The sequence below is a fragment of the Podarcis vaucheri genome, assembly GCF_965113315.1.
Source record: "Podarcis vaucheri genome assembly, chromosome: 12".
In the NCBI taxonomy this organism is placed as follows: domain Eukaryota; kingdom Metazoa; phylum Chordata; class Lepidosauria; order Squamata; family Lacertidae; genus Podarcis; species Podarcis vaucheri.
Genome location: NC_138750.1, coordinates 63,899,154 through 63,914,002, shown reverse-complemented (window position 1 = coordinate 63,914,002; position 14,849 = coordinate 63,899,154). Strand labels below are relative to the sequence as shown.

The window sequence follows — 14,849 nt, the reverse complement described above, 5'->3', positions numbered from 1 at the left end:
TAATTACAGTGGTGCCCCGCAAGACGAATGCCTCGCAAAACGGAAAACTCGCTAGACGAAAGAGTTTTCTGTTTTGGAGGTGCTTCGCAAAACGAATTTCCTATGGGCTTGCTTCGCAAGACGACAATGTCTTGCGAGTTCCTGCTAGTTTTTTTCCTTCCCCCCCTTTTTCTAAGCCGCTAAGCTGTTTATCAGCTGATCCGATCAGCAGATAAGCCGCTAATAGTGCTAATCCGCTAACCCGTCAATGGGCTTGCTTCGCAAGACGAAAAAACCGCTAGATGAAGAGAATCACAGAACGGATTCTTTTCGTCTTGCGAGGCACCACTGTATCTGTTCTAGAACCTTTCCTGGTATCCATGCCAAGCTTGAGCGTTCAGTAGTTACCTGGGTCTTCTCCCCACACCCTTTTGTAAGATGAGGACAATATTTGGCCTTCTCTAGCCTGCAGGGACCTCATCTGTTCTCCAGGAATTCTCAAAGATTATAGACATAGTGTCTGAGATTCCATAAGCAAGTTCCTGTAGTACCCTTGGGTGCAGCACATCAGGCCCTGGAGATTTGAATTTATTTAAAGTAGCTAGATGTTCCTTTACCACCTCTTCCTATCCTGGGCTGCAGTTATTCTGTTAACACCGGGTTTGACACAGCTTTCTTTTTGGGTGAAGAAAGAGGCAGAGTGGCTATTCCGCCCTCTATCACTTAATAGCATTTCTGCGTCTTCTCTATGAAGAGGACCTGCTCCTTGCTTGTTCTTCCTCTTGCTTCCAAGATAGCCGAAGAAACCCTTTGAGATTAGTTTTAACCTCTCTTCCAAGCCTGAGCTCATTTTGAGATTTGGCTTGCCTGACCTTCTCCCTGCAACTTTTGGCTCCTGGAGAATACTCTTCCTTCTTCGTGAGTTGCCCTTTCTTTCATTTGTTATCCATCCCATATCAGAGAAACCATATCAGTGTGTGGAATGTGGAAAGGGTTTCAGATAGAGGGCCTGTCTCGTGGCCCATGAAAGAATTCATACAGGGGACGGGACCAGATCAATGGCTGTGTACAAATTTAAACTTAATAGACTTGAATGACTGTGGGTGAGCATTGCAACAGTGCCATGTGGCAACCTAGCAAAGAAGCTGACTTTTCTCTCAAAGCTATAGAGTACACAACCAGTGTCCAGTCTTTCTTCAGACTACATACTCAGGTCTCGGAGGTGCAAGTCATGGGTTCATGGTACTGAATACCTTCTCCACATCCATCACATCTGGAAAGAGGGTGAAGAGCAATATGGCAACACTGCTGAGATAGCCCTCAGTGCTGAGCTCTTAAAAGAAGTTGGCAAGTGATTCGTGTACTTCAGGAACCTCCAAGTTGCAAATTTGCGGTGCTCCTGACCGCCACTGTTCTCCTTGGCATGCCCAGGATGGTGGCGGTGCCCCCTTTGAAGCTGTTTCTGGTATCTGCTGAGCACTCCCAGGTCATCTGCCAGAAAAGCCAGAAGTTTCAGGCTTTCCTATGTGAGAAGCTTAAGACAAGGATTCCCTTGCTGCTGTCTTCCTTCAATTATTCAAAGTACATTCTGAGCGGATGCCAGGATTGTACCCCTGAGGAAGAAAGAGTTATTTGTTCATTGTACTCAAAGGTGCTTGGGAGCAACGCCAAACACATTTTGTTTTCTTCAGCCAACTCCAGTCTTCATCTGCACACATCCAATACATGGATGAAGCCTTAGATTGAACCCAAATTCCAAACATCTCATCCCAGTGGCAGCATCTGAGACCTTTTCCCAGGCCATGTGCACAGAGTAACAGAACTCAACCGGTGGGACATTTTTGCCTGTGTCTCGCATCTATTTCTTGAGCAGGGGACCCTGTTCTGCTTCCCCCCCAGTGTGAACTGAGACTCCGTCGCAACGGACCAGGTATTTCTGGAATCATGCCGGGTGTGTGTGTCTCCAAGGCCTTGCAACCCTCTTCCCATGAACCCCTGAGCTCCAGAGATTGTCGGTTCTCGCACTCCCAAAAAGTCTTGCTCCTTTTCTCAAGGTTTGGAAACTGCTCTGCCCAATGTATAACTTTTCTTTATGTGTATCCAGTCTGCCAATCTTATCACCTGTGGTTCTTTCCCATCAGCTATTATTGAGTGCTAATGTCTTTATTGCAACATTAAAATATATTGCAAAATACACTGATGGTTCTGGTTGCATATTCTGCTGTGGTGTATCAGAGTGCGAAGCCCCCAAAGACCGTCTGAAGAGCATGAACTCTCCAGAGGTTCCTGGGGAAGCCAGGAGTAGGAGTTTTTGTCAGGATAGGATCACTTCTTCACTGCAGAGCCTGGCTGCGATATCTAGCCCACCTCTTCCAGCACCCTCTTCTCACAGTGGCCAAATGCCCCTAAGAGCCCAACTTCATGTGCCACCTCCAGGGGAAGTCAGGAGGGTGGCGACACAAGAAGGGGTCTTTTCTGTGGGTTCGATCCCCAAGACGTGTTCCTGCATTTCAGGGGGTGGGACTAGACCATCTCAGGGTCCCTTCCCGCTGGACAAGTCTATGATTCTGTGATATCTTAGGTGTTGTGTGAAAACATTCCTCTTCTCCCAGGCCTTCAGCTATTTTTTGTTTGTTTGTTATGCAAAACAAAACTTTTGAATTTCTTTGAAATAATTTTTATTTGGTTTTACAAGTATGAAATCCATATTTAAAGATCACTCCCAATTTCAGGACTTCCCACCTTCCCAGTACATTTTTGAGCACAATTCAAAGTGTTGGTGCTGACCTTTCAAGCCCTAAACGGCCTCGGTCCTGTATACCTGAAGGAGCGTCTCCACCCCCATCATCCAGCCCAGACACTGAGGTCCAGCGCTGAGGGCCTTCTGGCGGTTCCCTCCCTGTGAGAAGCCAAGTTACAGGGAACCAGGCAGAGGGCCTTCTCGGTGGTGGCGCCCGCCCTGTGGAACACCCTCCCATCAGATGTCAAAGAGAACAGCTACCAGACTTTTAGAAGACATCTGAAGGCAGCCCTCTTTAGGGAAGCTTTTAATGTTTAACAGACCACTGTATTTTAATATTCTTTTGGAAGCCTCCCAGAGTGGCTGGGGAAACCCAGCCAGATGGGTGGGGTATAAATAAATTATTATTATTATTATTATTATTATTATTATTATTATTAATTTATTTTATTATTATTATTATTTCCCTCCATGGGTCCTACGGTGAACCTTATCAACTGCATATTATTCAGTAGTCCATGTTTAATGTCACTCCATTTTCTCTATAGTATATATGGTATTTTACACTGGGGAAGGCATTGTTTTGTTTGTTACCATGATATGTATTTTTGGGTTTTCGTTTTGTAAACTGCGCTGTGATCCTCGGATGAAGGGCGGTATAGAAACTCAATAAATAATAATACAATAGGAGTTGAGATAGACTGCCTCTGCCGCTGAAGGTTTCGCAGAGCCTGCGGGATCAGGCCCGTGGCCCGTCGAGTCCAGCATCCTGTTCTCACAGGGGCCGACCAGAGACCCTATTATGGGAAACCCTCAAACAGAACCCAAGAACTGCCTGCTGTTTCCACCAAATTCAGAAGCACACCAATTTGGAACCAGTTCAGAGTCAATGGGACAAGGTTGGGTTTTGGGCCATTTACTTGTCATCCTGGTTTGGGTGTCGATTACTCAGTTTGGGGGAAGGCACAAAATGGGTTCACAGCACAAGACTGGCACCAGTTTGGAGTCAATAGGTGGATTATTTTGGCATTTACCTGTATCATCTGCTCAGTTTAGGGGACAGCAGGAAACATGGAGTTCGCATTACAAACGACCATTAAACTTTGGCATCAGGTTGGGGGAATCTGAAATTTCGGACCAATGGAGCTGTATTCTTTTGGGAATTATGGGGTCAGAACTACCTAAATCGTATAGAGATTTATTTATGTCTGCTACTACAGAAGCAAGAATGTTGCTCGCCCCAAAATGGAAAGAAGCAGAAATCCCTGCAAAGGAAGAATGGATACCAAAAACTTAAGAAATATGCAGAAATGGTGAAACTTATTGGAAGAATAAGAAATTGAGATAAATTTTTTATAAAAGAATGGAAATGGTTTATTGGATATTTACAGATAAATTGCAAAAAGATAAAAACATTAGCATGATTATTGTATTAACCTGCAGTTATATTTAAAGTAGATAAACAAGTGAGCAAATTAAATGTATTTGGATATGCAGGAGAGAGAGATACGTTTCCTCAATTTTACTAATTTTTTCCTTAATTTATACATTTCCTTAATTTTAATAACATTTCTGCGGTTCCTTAAAGTTATTATATATAAACATTTCCTTAATTTTCCTAACATTTCAGAACTTCCTCCTATTTCTGCGGTTCCTTAGTTATATTAGATATAATAACTTTAAGGAACCGCAGAAAGGGGGAAGTCAAGTTTTGAAACGTTACAATGACACTAAAATTAAGGAAATGTATCAACCTGAAAAGTGTTTGCTTTTAAATAAAAAATGTGGCTGTATTGTAGCTACATCCCGGCCTCTGATCCCCGCGGGGAGCCCTCTCCACGGATTTGCCTAATCCTTTGGAAGCCCCCTCCCCTCCCCGGCCCCCCATTGTTCCGTCGGGGGTCCCGCGCCCCCCTCTCTCCTGCCCCCCGGGCTTTGTTCTCGATTTGGAGAGGCGGCGAGGCTCAGCTCCGGCTCCGGGAGAGGGAGGCTGCATTCCGGCTCGCCGTGCGCCCCGGGAGCCTGGACGGCGGGGACGGGAAGGAAGGCGCTTTGGGGGGGGGCGCGGGGCGCCGTCCCGTCGCCGCCTCTCCCGGCACCCCGGCAGGTAGGGGAGGGCGCGGAGGGGCGCAGGGCGCGGAGCTGGGAGTCTCCGCCTGGCCCCGGCTCGACGGGGCGGGATAAAAAGGCGGCGCCGGCTCGCAGCGCCTCCCCGAGCGCCCTTTGCACTCCGACCGGCGGAAGCGGAGGCTACGCGGCTGCGGCCGCCCAGCCTGGCCGGGGATGGCGGCGCCGGCGGGGCGCCAGGTACCGGCAGCCCTCGAGGGGAGGCGCACGTCCAGGGCGTCCAGGGACCGCGCCCGGCCCGGGAGGCGTTGCCGCTGCTGGAGAGCCTCCGAGCCCCGGGAGGCTGCGCTCGGGGATGCGGGAGCCGAGGGGGCGCCCGCGGGGGGAAGGGAAGGGGGACCCCCTCTGCGGCGGGGCCCGAGGGCCTTGATCCAGATGGGCCGTGGCGCTCCAGCGGCTCCTCCGGTGGAGAGCGGGCGAGCTTCTGTTGGGGGGCAGCAGGGGTGCCAAATGGATTAAAATATTGGGGGGTGACCAGGTAAGCCCCACTCCAGGATAGATGGATTTCTTTGCCAAGGGACCAGTTACAGATAGGTAGCCGTGTTGGTCTGCCATAGTCAAAATAAGAAAATTCCTTCCAGTAGCACCTTAAAGACCAACTAAGTTAGTTCTTGGTATGAGCTTTCGTGTGCATGCACACTTCTTCAGATACCACGAAAGCTCATACCAAGCATGCACACGAAAGCTCATACCAAGAACTAACTTAGTTGGTCTTTAAGGTGCTACTGGAAGGAATTTTCTTATTTTGCCAAGGGAGTTACTGAGATTGAGGCCTGTCTGAGCTCTGGGCTCCTAATCTATGGGGAAAGCCGCTCTGCCCATGCTCAGGAGACCATTTCATTTATCACTGGCCCCTCTTGTTCACTGTTGCTTCCCTTGCTCTGGGGCCGAAGCCCAGCACGGAAAACAAGGCAGGGTCCAGAATCCAGTTACACGGGAGGAGATTCTGACTAAACCTTTTTGAAGGCCAGACCAGAAGGGGCTCCCTTGGAGGTGGCGGACTCCCCTTCCTTGGGGGCTTTTAAGCAGAGGTTGGGGGGCCATCCCTGCCTGCTTGTTGAGATTCCTGCCTTGCAGCGGGTTGGTCTGGATGACCCTCAGGGTCCCTTCCAACTGTACAGTTCTTTGATCTACAGGGGTTGTGCCAAGAGGCACCACAGTTCCAGGGGGTCCGTGAACCCCCCTCGTGTCACGCGATGGGAAGAGATTTCTCTAAGGAGTCCGGTCCCCCTTTTCTTTCTTTCTCTCAGCTTCCAGTGACCTTTGAGGACGTGGCCGTCTATTTCTCCCCAGAGGAGTGGCCCCTGCTGACGGACTGGCAGAGGGACCTCTACTATGATGTCATGCAGGGCAACTTTGAGCTGGTGGCTTCACTGGGTGAGCATCTTGGGGGCAAAGCATCTTCAGGGCCCCACGGCCAGCCAGTGGCGTAGCGTGGGTTGTCAGCACCCGGGGCAAGGCAAGTAATTTGCACCCCCTAACCCGTGGATTTGCGCCCCCTAACCCTAACCCCCAGATGTTGTGCCCGGTGCGGCCGGCCCCCCCTGCACCCCCCACGCTACGCCACTGCGGCCAGCGTTAGAAACTCAGATACAGGTGAAACTCGGAAAATTAGGATATCATGGAAAAGTTCATTTATTTCCGTAATTCAACTTAAAAGATGAAGCTAGTATATGAGATAGACTCATGAAATGTAAAGCGAGATATGTCAAGCCTAATTTTGTTATAATTGTGATGAGCATGGTGTACTGCTGATGAAAACCCCAAATTAACAATCTCAGAAAATTAGAATATTAAATTAAATCAGCAAAACAAGGACTGCACATAGAGCAATATTGGACCTCTGAGAAGTAGAAGCATGCACAGGTACTCAGTGCTTGGTTTGGGCCCCTTTGCATCAATTACTGCCTCAGTGCGGCGTGGCATGGATGCTATCAGCCTGTGGCACTGCTGAGGTGTTATGGAAGACCAGGAAGCTTCAATAGCAGCCTTCAACTCTTCGGCATTGCTCGGTCTCATGTCTCTCATCTTTCTCTTGGCAATGCCCCATAGATTCTCTATGGGGTTCAGGTCAGGCGAGTTTGCTGGCCAATCAAGCGCAGTAATCCCGTGGGCATTGAACCAGGTTTTGGTACTTTTGGCAGTGTGGGCAGCTGCCAAAGTCCTGCTGGAAAATGAAGTCAGCATCCCCATAAAACTCATCTGCGGAAGGAAGCATGAAGTGCTCCAAAATCTCCCAGTAGACTGCTGTGTTGCCCTGGACTTAATGAAGCACAGTGGACCAACACCAGCTGATGATATGGCTCCCCAAATCAACACAGACTGTGGAAACTTCACATTGGACTTCAAGCATCGGGCATTGTGTGCCTCCCCATTCTTCCTCCAGACTCTGGGTCCTTGGTTTCCAGATGAGATGCAAAAGCTGCTCTCATCAGAAAAGAGATTTGGAGAAATCTATTATTATTATTATTCTTCATTTAATTTTTATACCGCTTTATATTTGAAAGAAAAACAACCTCAAAGCGGTTTTACAACCCATTAAAACACTGAGCGTAAAACAAATTCACGCTTCGAGGAAATTATTTCCGATCCTTCTCTAAGAGACATTTTGCTTTCCCCATACAGTCGTACCTTGGAAGCCAAACGGAATCCGTTCCAAAAGTCTGTTTGACTTCCAAAATGTTTGGAAACCAAAGCGCCGCCTCCGATTGGCTGCAGGAGGAAGCTGCGTCGGATGTTCGGGTTCCAAAGAGCCTTCGCAAACCTGAACACTCACTTCTGGGTTTGTGATGTTCGAGTCGCAAGGCGTTCGGGATCCAAGGTACAACTGTATTTATTTACCTAAATTTATAAAGCTGCCCCATAGCAGGCACTCTAGGAAGCCAGGGTGGAGCAGTGCTTAGAGTGTCGGACAAGGGCCTGGGTTTGAATCCCCACCGGGCCTTGAAGCTCTCCCTGGTGATGTTGGAGCCAGCCACAACCTTTTAACCCAGGGATTAACAGTGGGGGTGGGGTGGGGGTGGACCATGGGATATGAATGCAGACATGGAAAATGTTAATGCTCAGAGTAATGCCCATTGATGCGTAAGACCCACTGCTGAGGCCTGCCTGAGAAGAGACAATCGAAGCTTTGCTCAAAAGCCTCCAGCAAGGGAGACTCCGCCCCTTTCCCCAGGGATGGAAATGTGGAGATGTGTGTTTAAAAAGCAGCAGTCATGGATTTTGCAATTTACTGCATCCCAGTTGGGGCCTCTCCTCTTCTGGAATATTTCCCTGGTTGGGGTGATTTGTGATCTCGGCCTATTACCAGCGTGACGAATCTATTTATTTCAAGCTGTTGCATTTGTACCCCAACTTTTTCTTCAAGGAGCTCCAGGTGCTGTAGGTTTTTAAAAAAAACAAAAACAAAGGGGCCATACTCTGTTTTTATTTGCTAATTACATACATTTTATTGTTATTTTTAACAACACTTAAACAACACAGAGTAAAAATAAACATGAGAACATTCCCACCGCCCTTCTGAGTAATACCCCTCCCGACCTTCTCACTATATAGAAGGATCTGGCAACTTCTGTTTCAGTGTATCTGAAGAAGTGTGCATGCACACGAAAGCTCATACCAAGAACTAACTTAGTTGGTCTTTAAGGTGCTACTGGAAGGAATTTTTTTATTTTGACATAAAAAGGAGACAGGGATACTACATCACTATAAGATTCACAGTTACAATTCCATAGAGTTTAATCTAATATATAGATAGGTAAAGGTAAAGGTACCCCTGCCCGAGCGGGCCAGTCTTGACAGACTGTGGGGTTTGTGCGCCCATCTCACATCTATTGGCCGGGGGCCAGCGCTGTCCGGGGACACTTCCGGGTCACGTGGCCAGCGTGACATCGCTGCTCTGGCGAGCCAGAGCCGCAAACGGAACGCCGTTTACCTTCCCGCTGGTAAGCGGTACCTATTTATCTACTTGCCCCCGGGGGTGCTTTCGAACTGCTAGGTGGGCAGGCGCTGGGACCGAGCAGTGGGAGCGCACCCCGCCGCGGGGATTTGAACCGCCGACCTTTCGATCGGCAAGCCCTAGGCGTTGAGGCTTTAGCCCACAGCGCCACCCGCGTCCCAATATATAGATATTATTATCCAAATAGATATATATTTATTTTTAACCTTGCTATATTTTGTATAAATGTGCTCCAGTGTGAGGCTGAGAGAGAGTAACTGGCCCAAGGTCACATTGAGCTTCATGGCTGAGTGGGAATTTGAAGCCTGGTCTCTGTCTCCAGGGCCCCCAGTCTGATGCTCTACCCACTGCTCCACACTGGCTGCCTTATGAACAAGGAACATGGGAGGAAGTCCCTTACGGGGCAAAGTGCAAACCCCACATCCTCACTTGCCCATCTGGAAAATGGGAATAGCAGATGGAGGAGGAACCTGGGCGTTGAAGGAAATAACATCTGAAAAGAGTGAGATAAGTCAACGGCCTTATAGCTATTGGAGCTGAGATTCCTGCAAGAGGTTTTGGGGCCTGATGTTCAAAACAGATGTAAAGTGGTACCTCAGAAGTTGGACGGAATCTGTTCCGGTAGTTGGTTCAAATTCCGAAAACATTCAGAAACCAAGGTGCAGCTTCCGATTGGCTGCAGGAAGCTCCAATTGGAAGCTGCGTCAGATGTTCGGGTTCCAAAGAGCCTGCGCAAACCGGAACACTCACTTCTGGGTTTGCGGCGTTTGGGAGCCAAAACGTTCGAGTTGTAAGGTGTTCGGGATCCAAGGTACAACTATATTTAAGGAGAAACCGGAGTGTGCACAGGTGCAGTTTTCTGGATACTGTCTGTGCAGGGAAAGTATGCGCAGGAGAGAATTCCACTGCCAGTCCCAAGGAGGACTCTTCTGTTCAGGTCTTCCTGGCGGTGGCTACTGGGAGGTGTAGTCCACAGTGCCTGGACAGCACCAGGCTGACAAAGGCTGTCTTTAAGTGCACGCACTTAAGGTGGAAAACCTGCCCTGCCTCAGAGGCGAACGGAGGGCAGAGCGACTGGTTCTGTCCCTCTGGGGCACTGCAGGGCATCACAGCTATGATGTAGTGAGTGCAGCAGAATGGAAGGCGAGAGGAAGGGGGCTCCAGATTCTGGCTTCGCACAGGGTGGCCCTGGAATTTGAAGGACCCAAGCCTGCCCATGCCAGGAGCTCCTGCCCCCCGGAAAGGCAGGGTTTCCTTTTGTCCATTCTCCTGCTGCTATCAAAGGCTGACCTTTCTTTGCTGTCTGTCTGCACACAGGAGCTGTTCCTCCCAGACCGGAGCTTCTGTCCCGGATTGAGCGAGGGGAAGAGCCCGGCATTGTGGGTCGCCCTGGGCAAGGGTGCAGAGAAACTCAGGGGAGTGCCAGTTCTGGTGAGTATAGAATCCTAGAATTGTGCTGCTAGAAGGGACCCCCGGGGTACCTGCAAAGAAGGAATCTCAGCTGAAGAATCCCTGAGACAGATGTCCAACCAAGAGGGCCAGATTCAGAATTTAGAGGCCATAATAATAATAATTTATTTATACCCATCTGACTGGGTTGCTCCCACTACTCTGGGCAGCTCCCAACAAAATATTAAAAACACGATAAAACATCAAACATTAAAGACTTCCCTAAACAGGGCTGATTTCAGATGTCTTCTAAAAGTCAAATAGTTGCTTATTTCCTTGACATCTGATGCGAAGGCGTTCCACATGGTGGACGCCACTACAGAGAAGGCCTGACTGGTTCCCTGTAAGCTCACTTCTCACAGGGAGGGAACCACCAGAAGTTCCTCAGAGCTGGAGCTCAGTGTCTGGGCAGAACGATGGGGATGGAGATGCTCCTTCAGGTATACAGGACCGAGGCCGTTTAGGGCTTTCAAGGTCAGCACCAACACTTTGAATTATGCTTGGAAATGTACTGGGAGCCAATGTAGGTCTTTCAAGACCGGTGTTATATGGTCTTGGCGGCCGCTCCCAGTCACCAGTTTAGCTGCCGCATTCTGGATTAGTTGCAGTTTCTGGGTCACCTTCAAAGGTAGCCCCACATAGAGCACATTGCAGTAGTTCAAGCGGGAGATAACCAGAGCATGCACCACTCTGGTGAGACAGTCCACGGGCAGGAAGGGTGTCAGCCGGCGTACCAGATAAGGCTGGCAGACAGCTGCCCTGGATGCAGAATTGACCTGCGCTTCCATGGACAGCTGTGAGTCAAAATGACCCCCAGGCTGCGTACCTGGGAGCCCCCATACAGATCTCATTCAACTTACAAATGATAATAAACTGTAAAATAAAACTCTATTTTTCAAAATGAAACAAAACCTACAATAGGATGAAAAACAATGTTTGTTTTGCTATACTTCCACCAGGGGTAAGCAAGCTAAGACCCAAGGGCCAATGTGGCCCAATCACCTTCTCAATCTGGCCTGTGGATGGTCTGGGAATCATCGTGTTTTTACATGAGTAGAATGTGTGCTTTTATTTAAAATGCATCTCTGTGGTGCATAGGAATTCCTTCATTATTTTTTCCCCAAAATATAGTCTGGCCCCCCAGAAGGTCTGAGGGATGGTGGACCGGCCCATGGCTGAAAAAGGTTGCTGACCCCTGATTCCGCTTTATTTATATTTGGAAAAAAATCTCTTCCTTTTTCTAATTGCTCAGATCCCGAAAACTAATCTTCGGTCACATACCTGCTTCTATACTTAGTAGAGATCTAGGCACCCGGCCTGCCCTGTGGCAGAGTTGCTTCTGTTGGGATTTTTAATAGGCTTCAAGTGAGAACGCTAAGGCTCCACTGAGCAATTTGTGACCATTGATGTTAGAAATCTGGCAGGGGAAATTTTCCATGGTGCCTCCCTTTCCCTTGATGTCCTACGCAGGTGCTCATTTTGCTTCATTTTGGCAACCAACCTCTCTTGTAAAACCCTCCAATGAATCAAATCGTTGCGTTGGAAAAGCAGCCAGAGTGCTGGGCTGGATAGGCCAATGTTCCACCCTCCAACCTTTCTCCAGGGAAAGAGGGACATTCCGTTCTGCGGCAGGAAGCCTTCTCCTGCGTTTGATCTGGTGACGCACCCAGGCGTCATCCTTGACTCAGAGGCATCGGTCACCTTGAACCAAGGACAACCTCACCTCCCTCGCAGGAGTGTTGTAAAAAAAACATGTGCAGGGGAAGGGATCATTTACAACACCTTCCACAGATCAATGGAATAAAGAAAAGCCCGTCAGGAAAATCATCATCATCATCATTGAAACACTGGGAATATTCAGGAACATACCAGAGAGTAAATCTTACTGAACTCAATGGGATTGCAGTGTAAGGATGCCCAGTCTTGACCCCATTACCTGGGAGTCAGCTCCATTAAAAACAGTGGGATTACTTCTGAGTAAACAGAGCAGTTCCGAAGGAATAAACACTCCCTGCGTTTCCTCCGAAATGTCTGGCTGCGGAAGCAACGCAGTGAAAGAATTTAAAGTAGTTTGGTGGCCTTTTCCTTCAAAATTGTAGGGAGGGTTTCTTATGCCAACTTCACCCTTCATTCAGTGCAGGGCTTTTATTATTGGTATAAACAGAATTCTATTTTTGCACCTACACACACCACTTTTTGAGCTGGTGGAAAAAGGGAAAACAGGACATTTTAGGATCAAATCAGAATCTGGGACAGCTTCTGTAACTCTGGGACTGTTCCTGGAGAACCAGGACACTTGGAGGGTATGCGGCGGCCTGATCCAGCAGGTTCTCCTTATGTAGGTTTATGTCTTCGACTCCATTCCCAGACTTGGGTTTTGTACCTTCTCCTCCTTCTTCCCGCAGGAGAGTCGAGGATGAGCTGGCCGGAGTTGGTGATGAAGGAGGAGCCGAGGGGGGACTGGAACCCACCTGCCTCCCCTCCCTGGTCCCTTTCGGGACCCCAGTTCCTTGCCCTCCAAGAGCTGTGTCCCACATGGTGCCAGGTGGAGCTGACAAACATCCGGAGCCTCGCCCAAGAGGGGCCTCTGGAGACGGGCGCGCTGCCGGAGCCCCAGCTGCTGATCTGTGGCGAGTGCGGGAGGAGCTTTGAGGACGGAGGCTCCCTGGCGGACCACCAGGCCACCCACCAGGAGCAGAAGGGTCCCTTCGCCTGCTCTTCCTGCGGGAAGCTCTTCCTCTACCGCCTCAACCTCCTGACCCACAAGAAGCACCGGGCGAAGGCTCAGCTTGCCTGCGCCCCCTGCGGCCTCCGCTTCTGCCTCAAGGGGGACCTCCTGCGCCACCGGGCCAGCCACGCGGCCAAGGAACTCTACCCTTGTGGCACTTGTGGCGAGGTCTTCCAGCGCAAGGCCCACCTGCTGGCCCACGAGGCAGTGGAGCATGCTGGGAGGGCGGGCCGTGACTGCCCTGAGTGTGGGGAGGCCGTGGGCGGGGAGGTGGAGCTCAAGCAGCACCTGGCAGCGCACCACGAGGAGCGCCGACCCTTCGCCTGCGCCTTGTGCCCGGAGACCTTCAGCTGGAAGGAGGGCCTGCGGCTGCACCAGCGGGCGCACGCCCAGGAGGAGGGCCACCGCTGCCCAGACTGCGGGAAGAGCTTCAGCCGCCGCGGGAACCTCCTGACCCACCAGCGTCTGCACACCGGCGACCTGCCCTTCGCCTGCTCCGAGTGCGGGCGCGCTTTCCCCACCAACGTCGCCCTTGTGGCTCACAGCAAGATGCACCTCCGCGGCAAGACTTTCGCCTGCCAGCAGTGCGGCGGCTGCTTCCGCTCGCGGGAGAAGCTCCTCCAGCACCAGAGCCACCACAACGGGCGGCCGGAGGAGGACGGGGTCAAGGAGGAGGGCGAGGCATAATGCCCCCGTTCTGCCTGTAGGTGGAGCAAGCCAGACTCTGGGAATCTCTTCTCTCTCTCTCTCTCCATTATCTCGGACTTGTCATAAATTTGTTTTTCAAAAACGCACCTTGACTGGTTTGTTTTGTTTGTTGTCTCTGCCTCCCACCTTCTTCTTTAAAAAAAATATATTAAAAAATATTCATTTTTCTTTTTCATTCATTACATACATCTCCAATTCTTAACATTTTCTATATAATCCTCCCTCCCTTCCAGGGCTTCCCCCAACCTCCGCTTCTGGTTTGTTTCTCTTTTCACCCACTTTGCTGTCTCCTAAGAGAAAAAAATATTAATAACATAACATCCAGCCTAAAAACAAAAAATAGAAGTAAATACACTATAATATTTCACCATCTTCTAAACATTTTCTAATACTAATAATGTAAATGTTTATTTAGATCCTGCCAGCAAGTCTATTGACTTTCTTTGTTTCTCCAAATATGGTTCCCATTCTTTTTCACTGTTGTCTCTTTCTCTTAATCTGTCTGTCATTTTTGCCAGTTCTGCACAGTTCATCAACTTCTCTTGCCATTGTTCTTTAGCTGGTACTTCTCCAGCCTTCCAATTTTGTGCAATCAACATTTTTGCTGATGTGGTGGCATTCGGCTTCCCGCCTTCGTTCCAAGCTCAGGGTTCTCCTCTGTGAAGTGGCTCAGGATGAGAGAAGGCAGGGACTGGCTGCCAAGGTCATGCCCAGGGAGCTCCATGGCCAAGTGGCCGGATTTGAACCCTGCTCTCTCCCAGGTCCCAGGCCGACACTCTGGAGCACAATATCACACCACCTTGCATGTTCACCTGAGGTCCTTGGGGGGCTGGGTGGGGCCTGGTGGGGGGAAGGTGGGGTCCAGAGATGCAGGGAGCCTTGTGCCCACCAAAAACCTCCAGGGGTGATCACATTTCCTCTTTATGCACCCCAAGGTGTATTGCAACGTCATCCTTCCAAGGCGAGTGTTCTGGGCAGCTGTGGAGGGTTATTGCACATCCTCCAAGGGGCCTCTTGGTGCCTTTTTGCTCCTTTGGGGAAAACGTGTGATATCACAGAGGAAATCTGTAATAAAAGAACCCACTGCTGCCTTTGCCAGCGCTTCTAATATTGGATAGCTTTAGCCTACTTGGGAATCAAAGGTTTTTGCAGGAAATACA

At 49.6% G+C, this 14,849-nt stretch overlaps 1 protein-coding gene across 6 annotated transcripts; it reads left to right on the top strand.

Moving 5' to 3' along the window:
- Positions 1–4,904: 4,904 nt before the first annotated feature.
- On the top strand, positions 4,905–13,775 carry LOC309514966 (zinc finger protein 671-like). Of its 6 annotated transcripts, none has more exons than XM_082192512.1 (4): positions 4,905–5,026; positions 6,097–6,223; positions 10,122–10,235; positions 12,659–13,775. In XM_082192512.1, exons 1-4 carry the CDS (start codon positions 5,003–5,005, stop codon positions 13,666–13,668), a joined length of 1,275 nt encoding a protein of 424 aa, XP_082048638.1. In that variant the 5' UTR covers positions 4,905–5,002; the 3' UTR covers positions 13,669–13,775. The 6 variants fall into 6 exon arrangements, with proteins under 6 accessions (XP_082048638.1, XP_082048637.1, XP_082048635.1 ...); XM_082192511.1 differs by lacking the exon at positions 4,905–5,026 and adding an exon at positions 5,138–5,324; XM_082192509.1 differs by lacking the exon at positions 4,905–5,026 and having other exon boundaries at positions 5,593–6,223.
- Positions 13,776–14,849: the final 1,074 nt, after the last annotated feature.

Bases quoted from the DNA above. Each gene is read 5' to 3' on its own strand.
- LOC309514966 (XM_082192509.1), top strand. From the start codon at position 6,043: ATGGGAAGAGATTTCTCTAAGGAGTCCGGTCCCCCTTTTCTTTCTTTC. The intron at 6,224-10,121 runs GTGAGCATCTTG...GTCTGCACACAG, and splicing joins TGAGCTGGTGGCTTCACTGG to GAGCTGTTCCTCCCAGACCG. The intron at 10,236-12,658 runs GTGAGTATAGAA...TTCTTCCCGCAG, and splicing joins TCAGGGGAGTGCCAGTTCTG to GAGAGTCGAGGATGAGCTGG.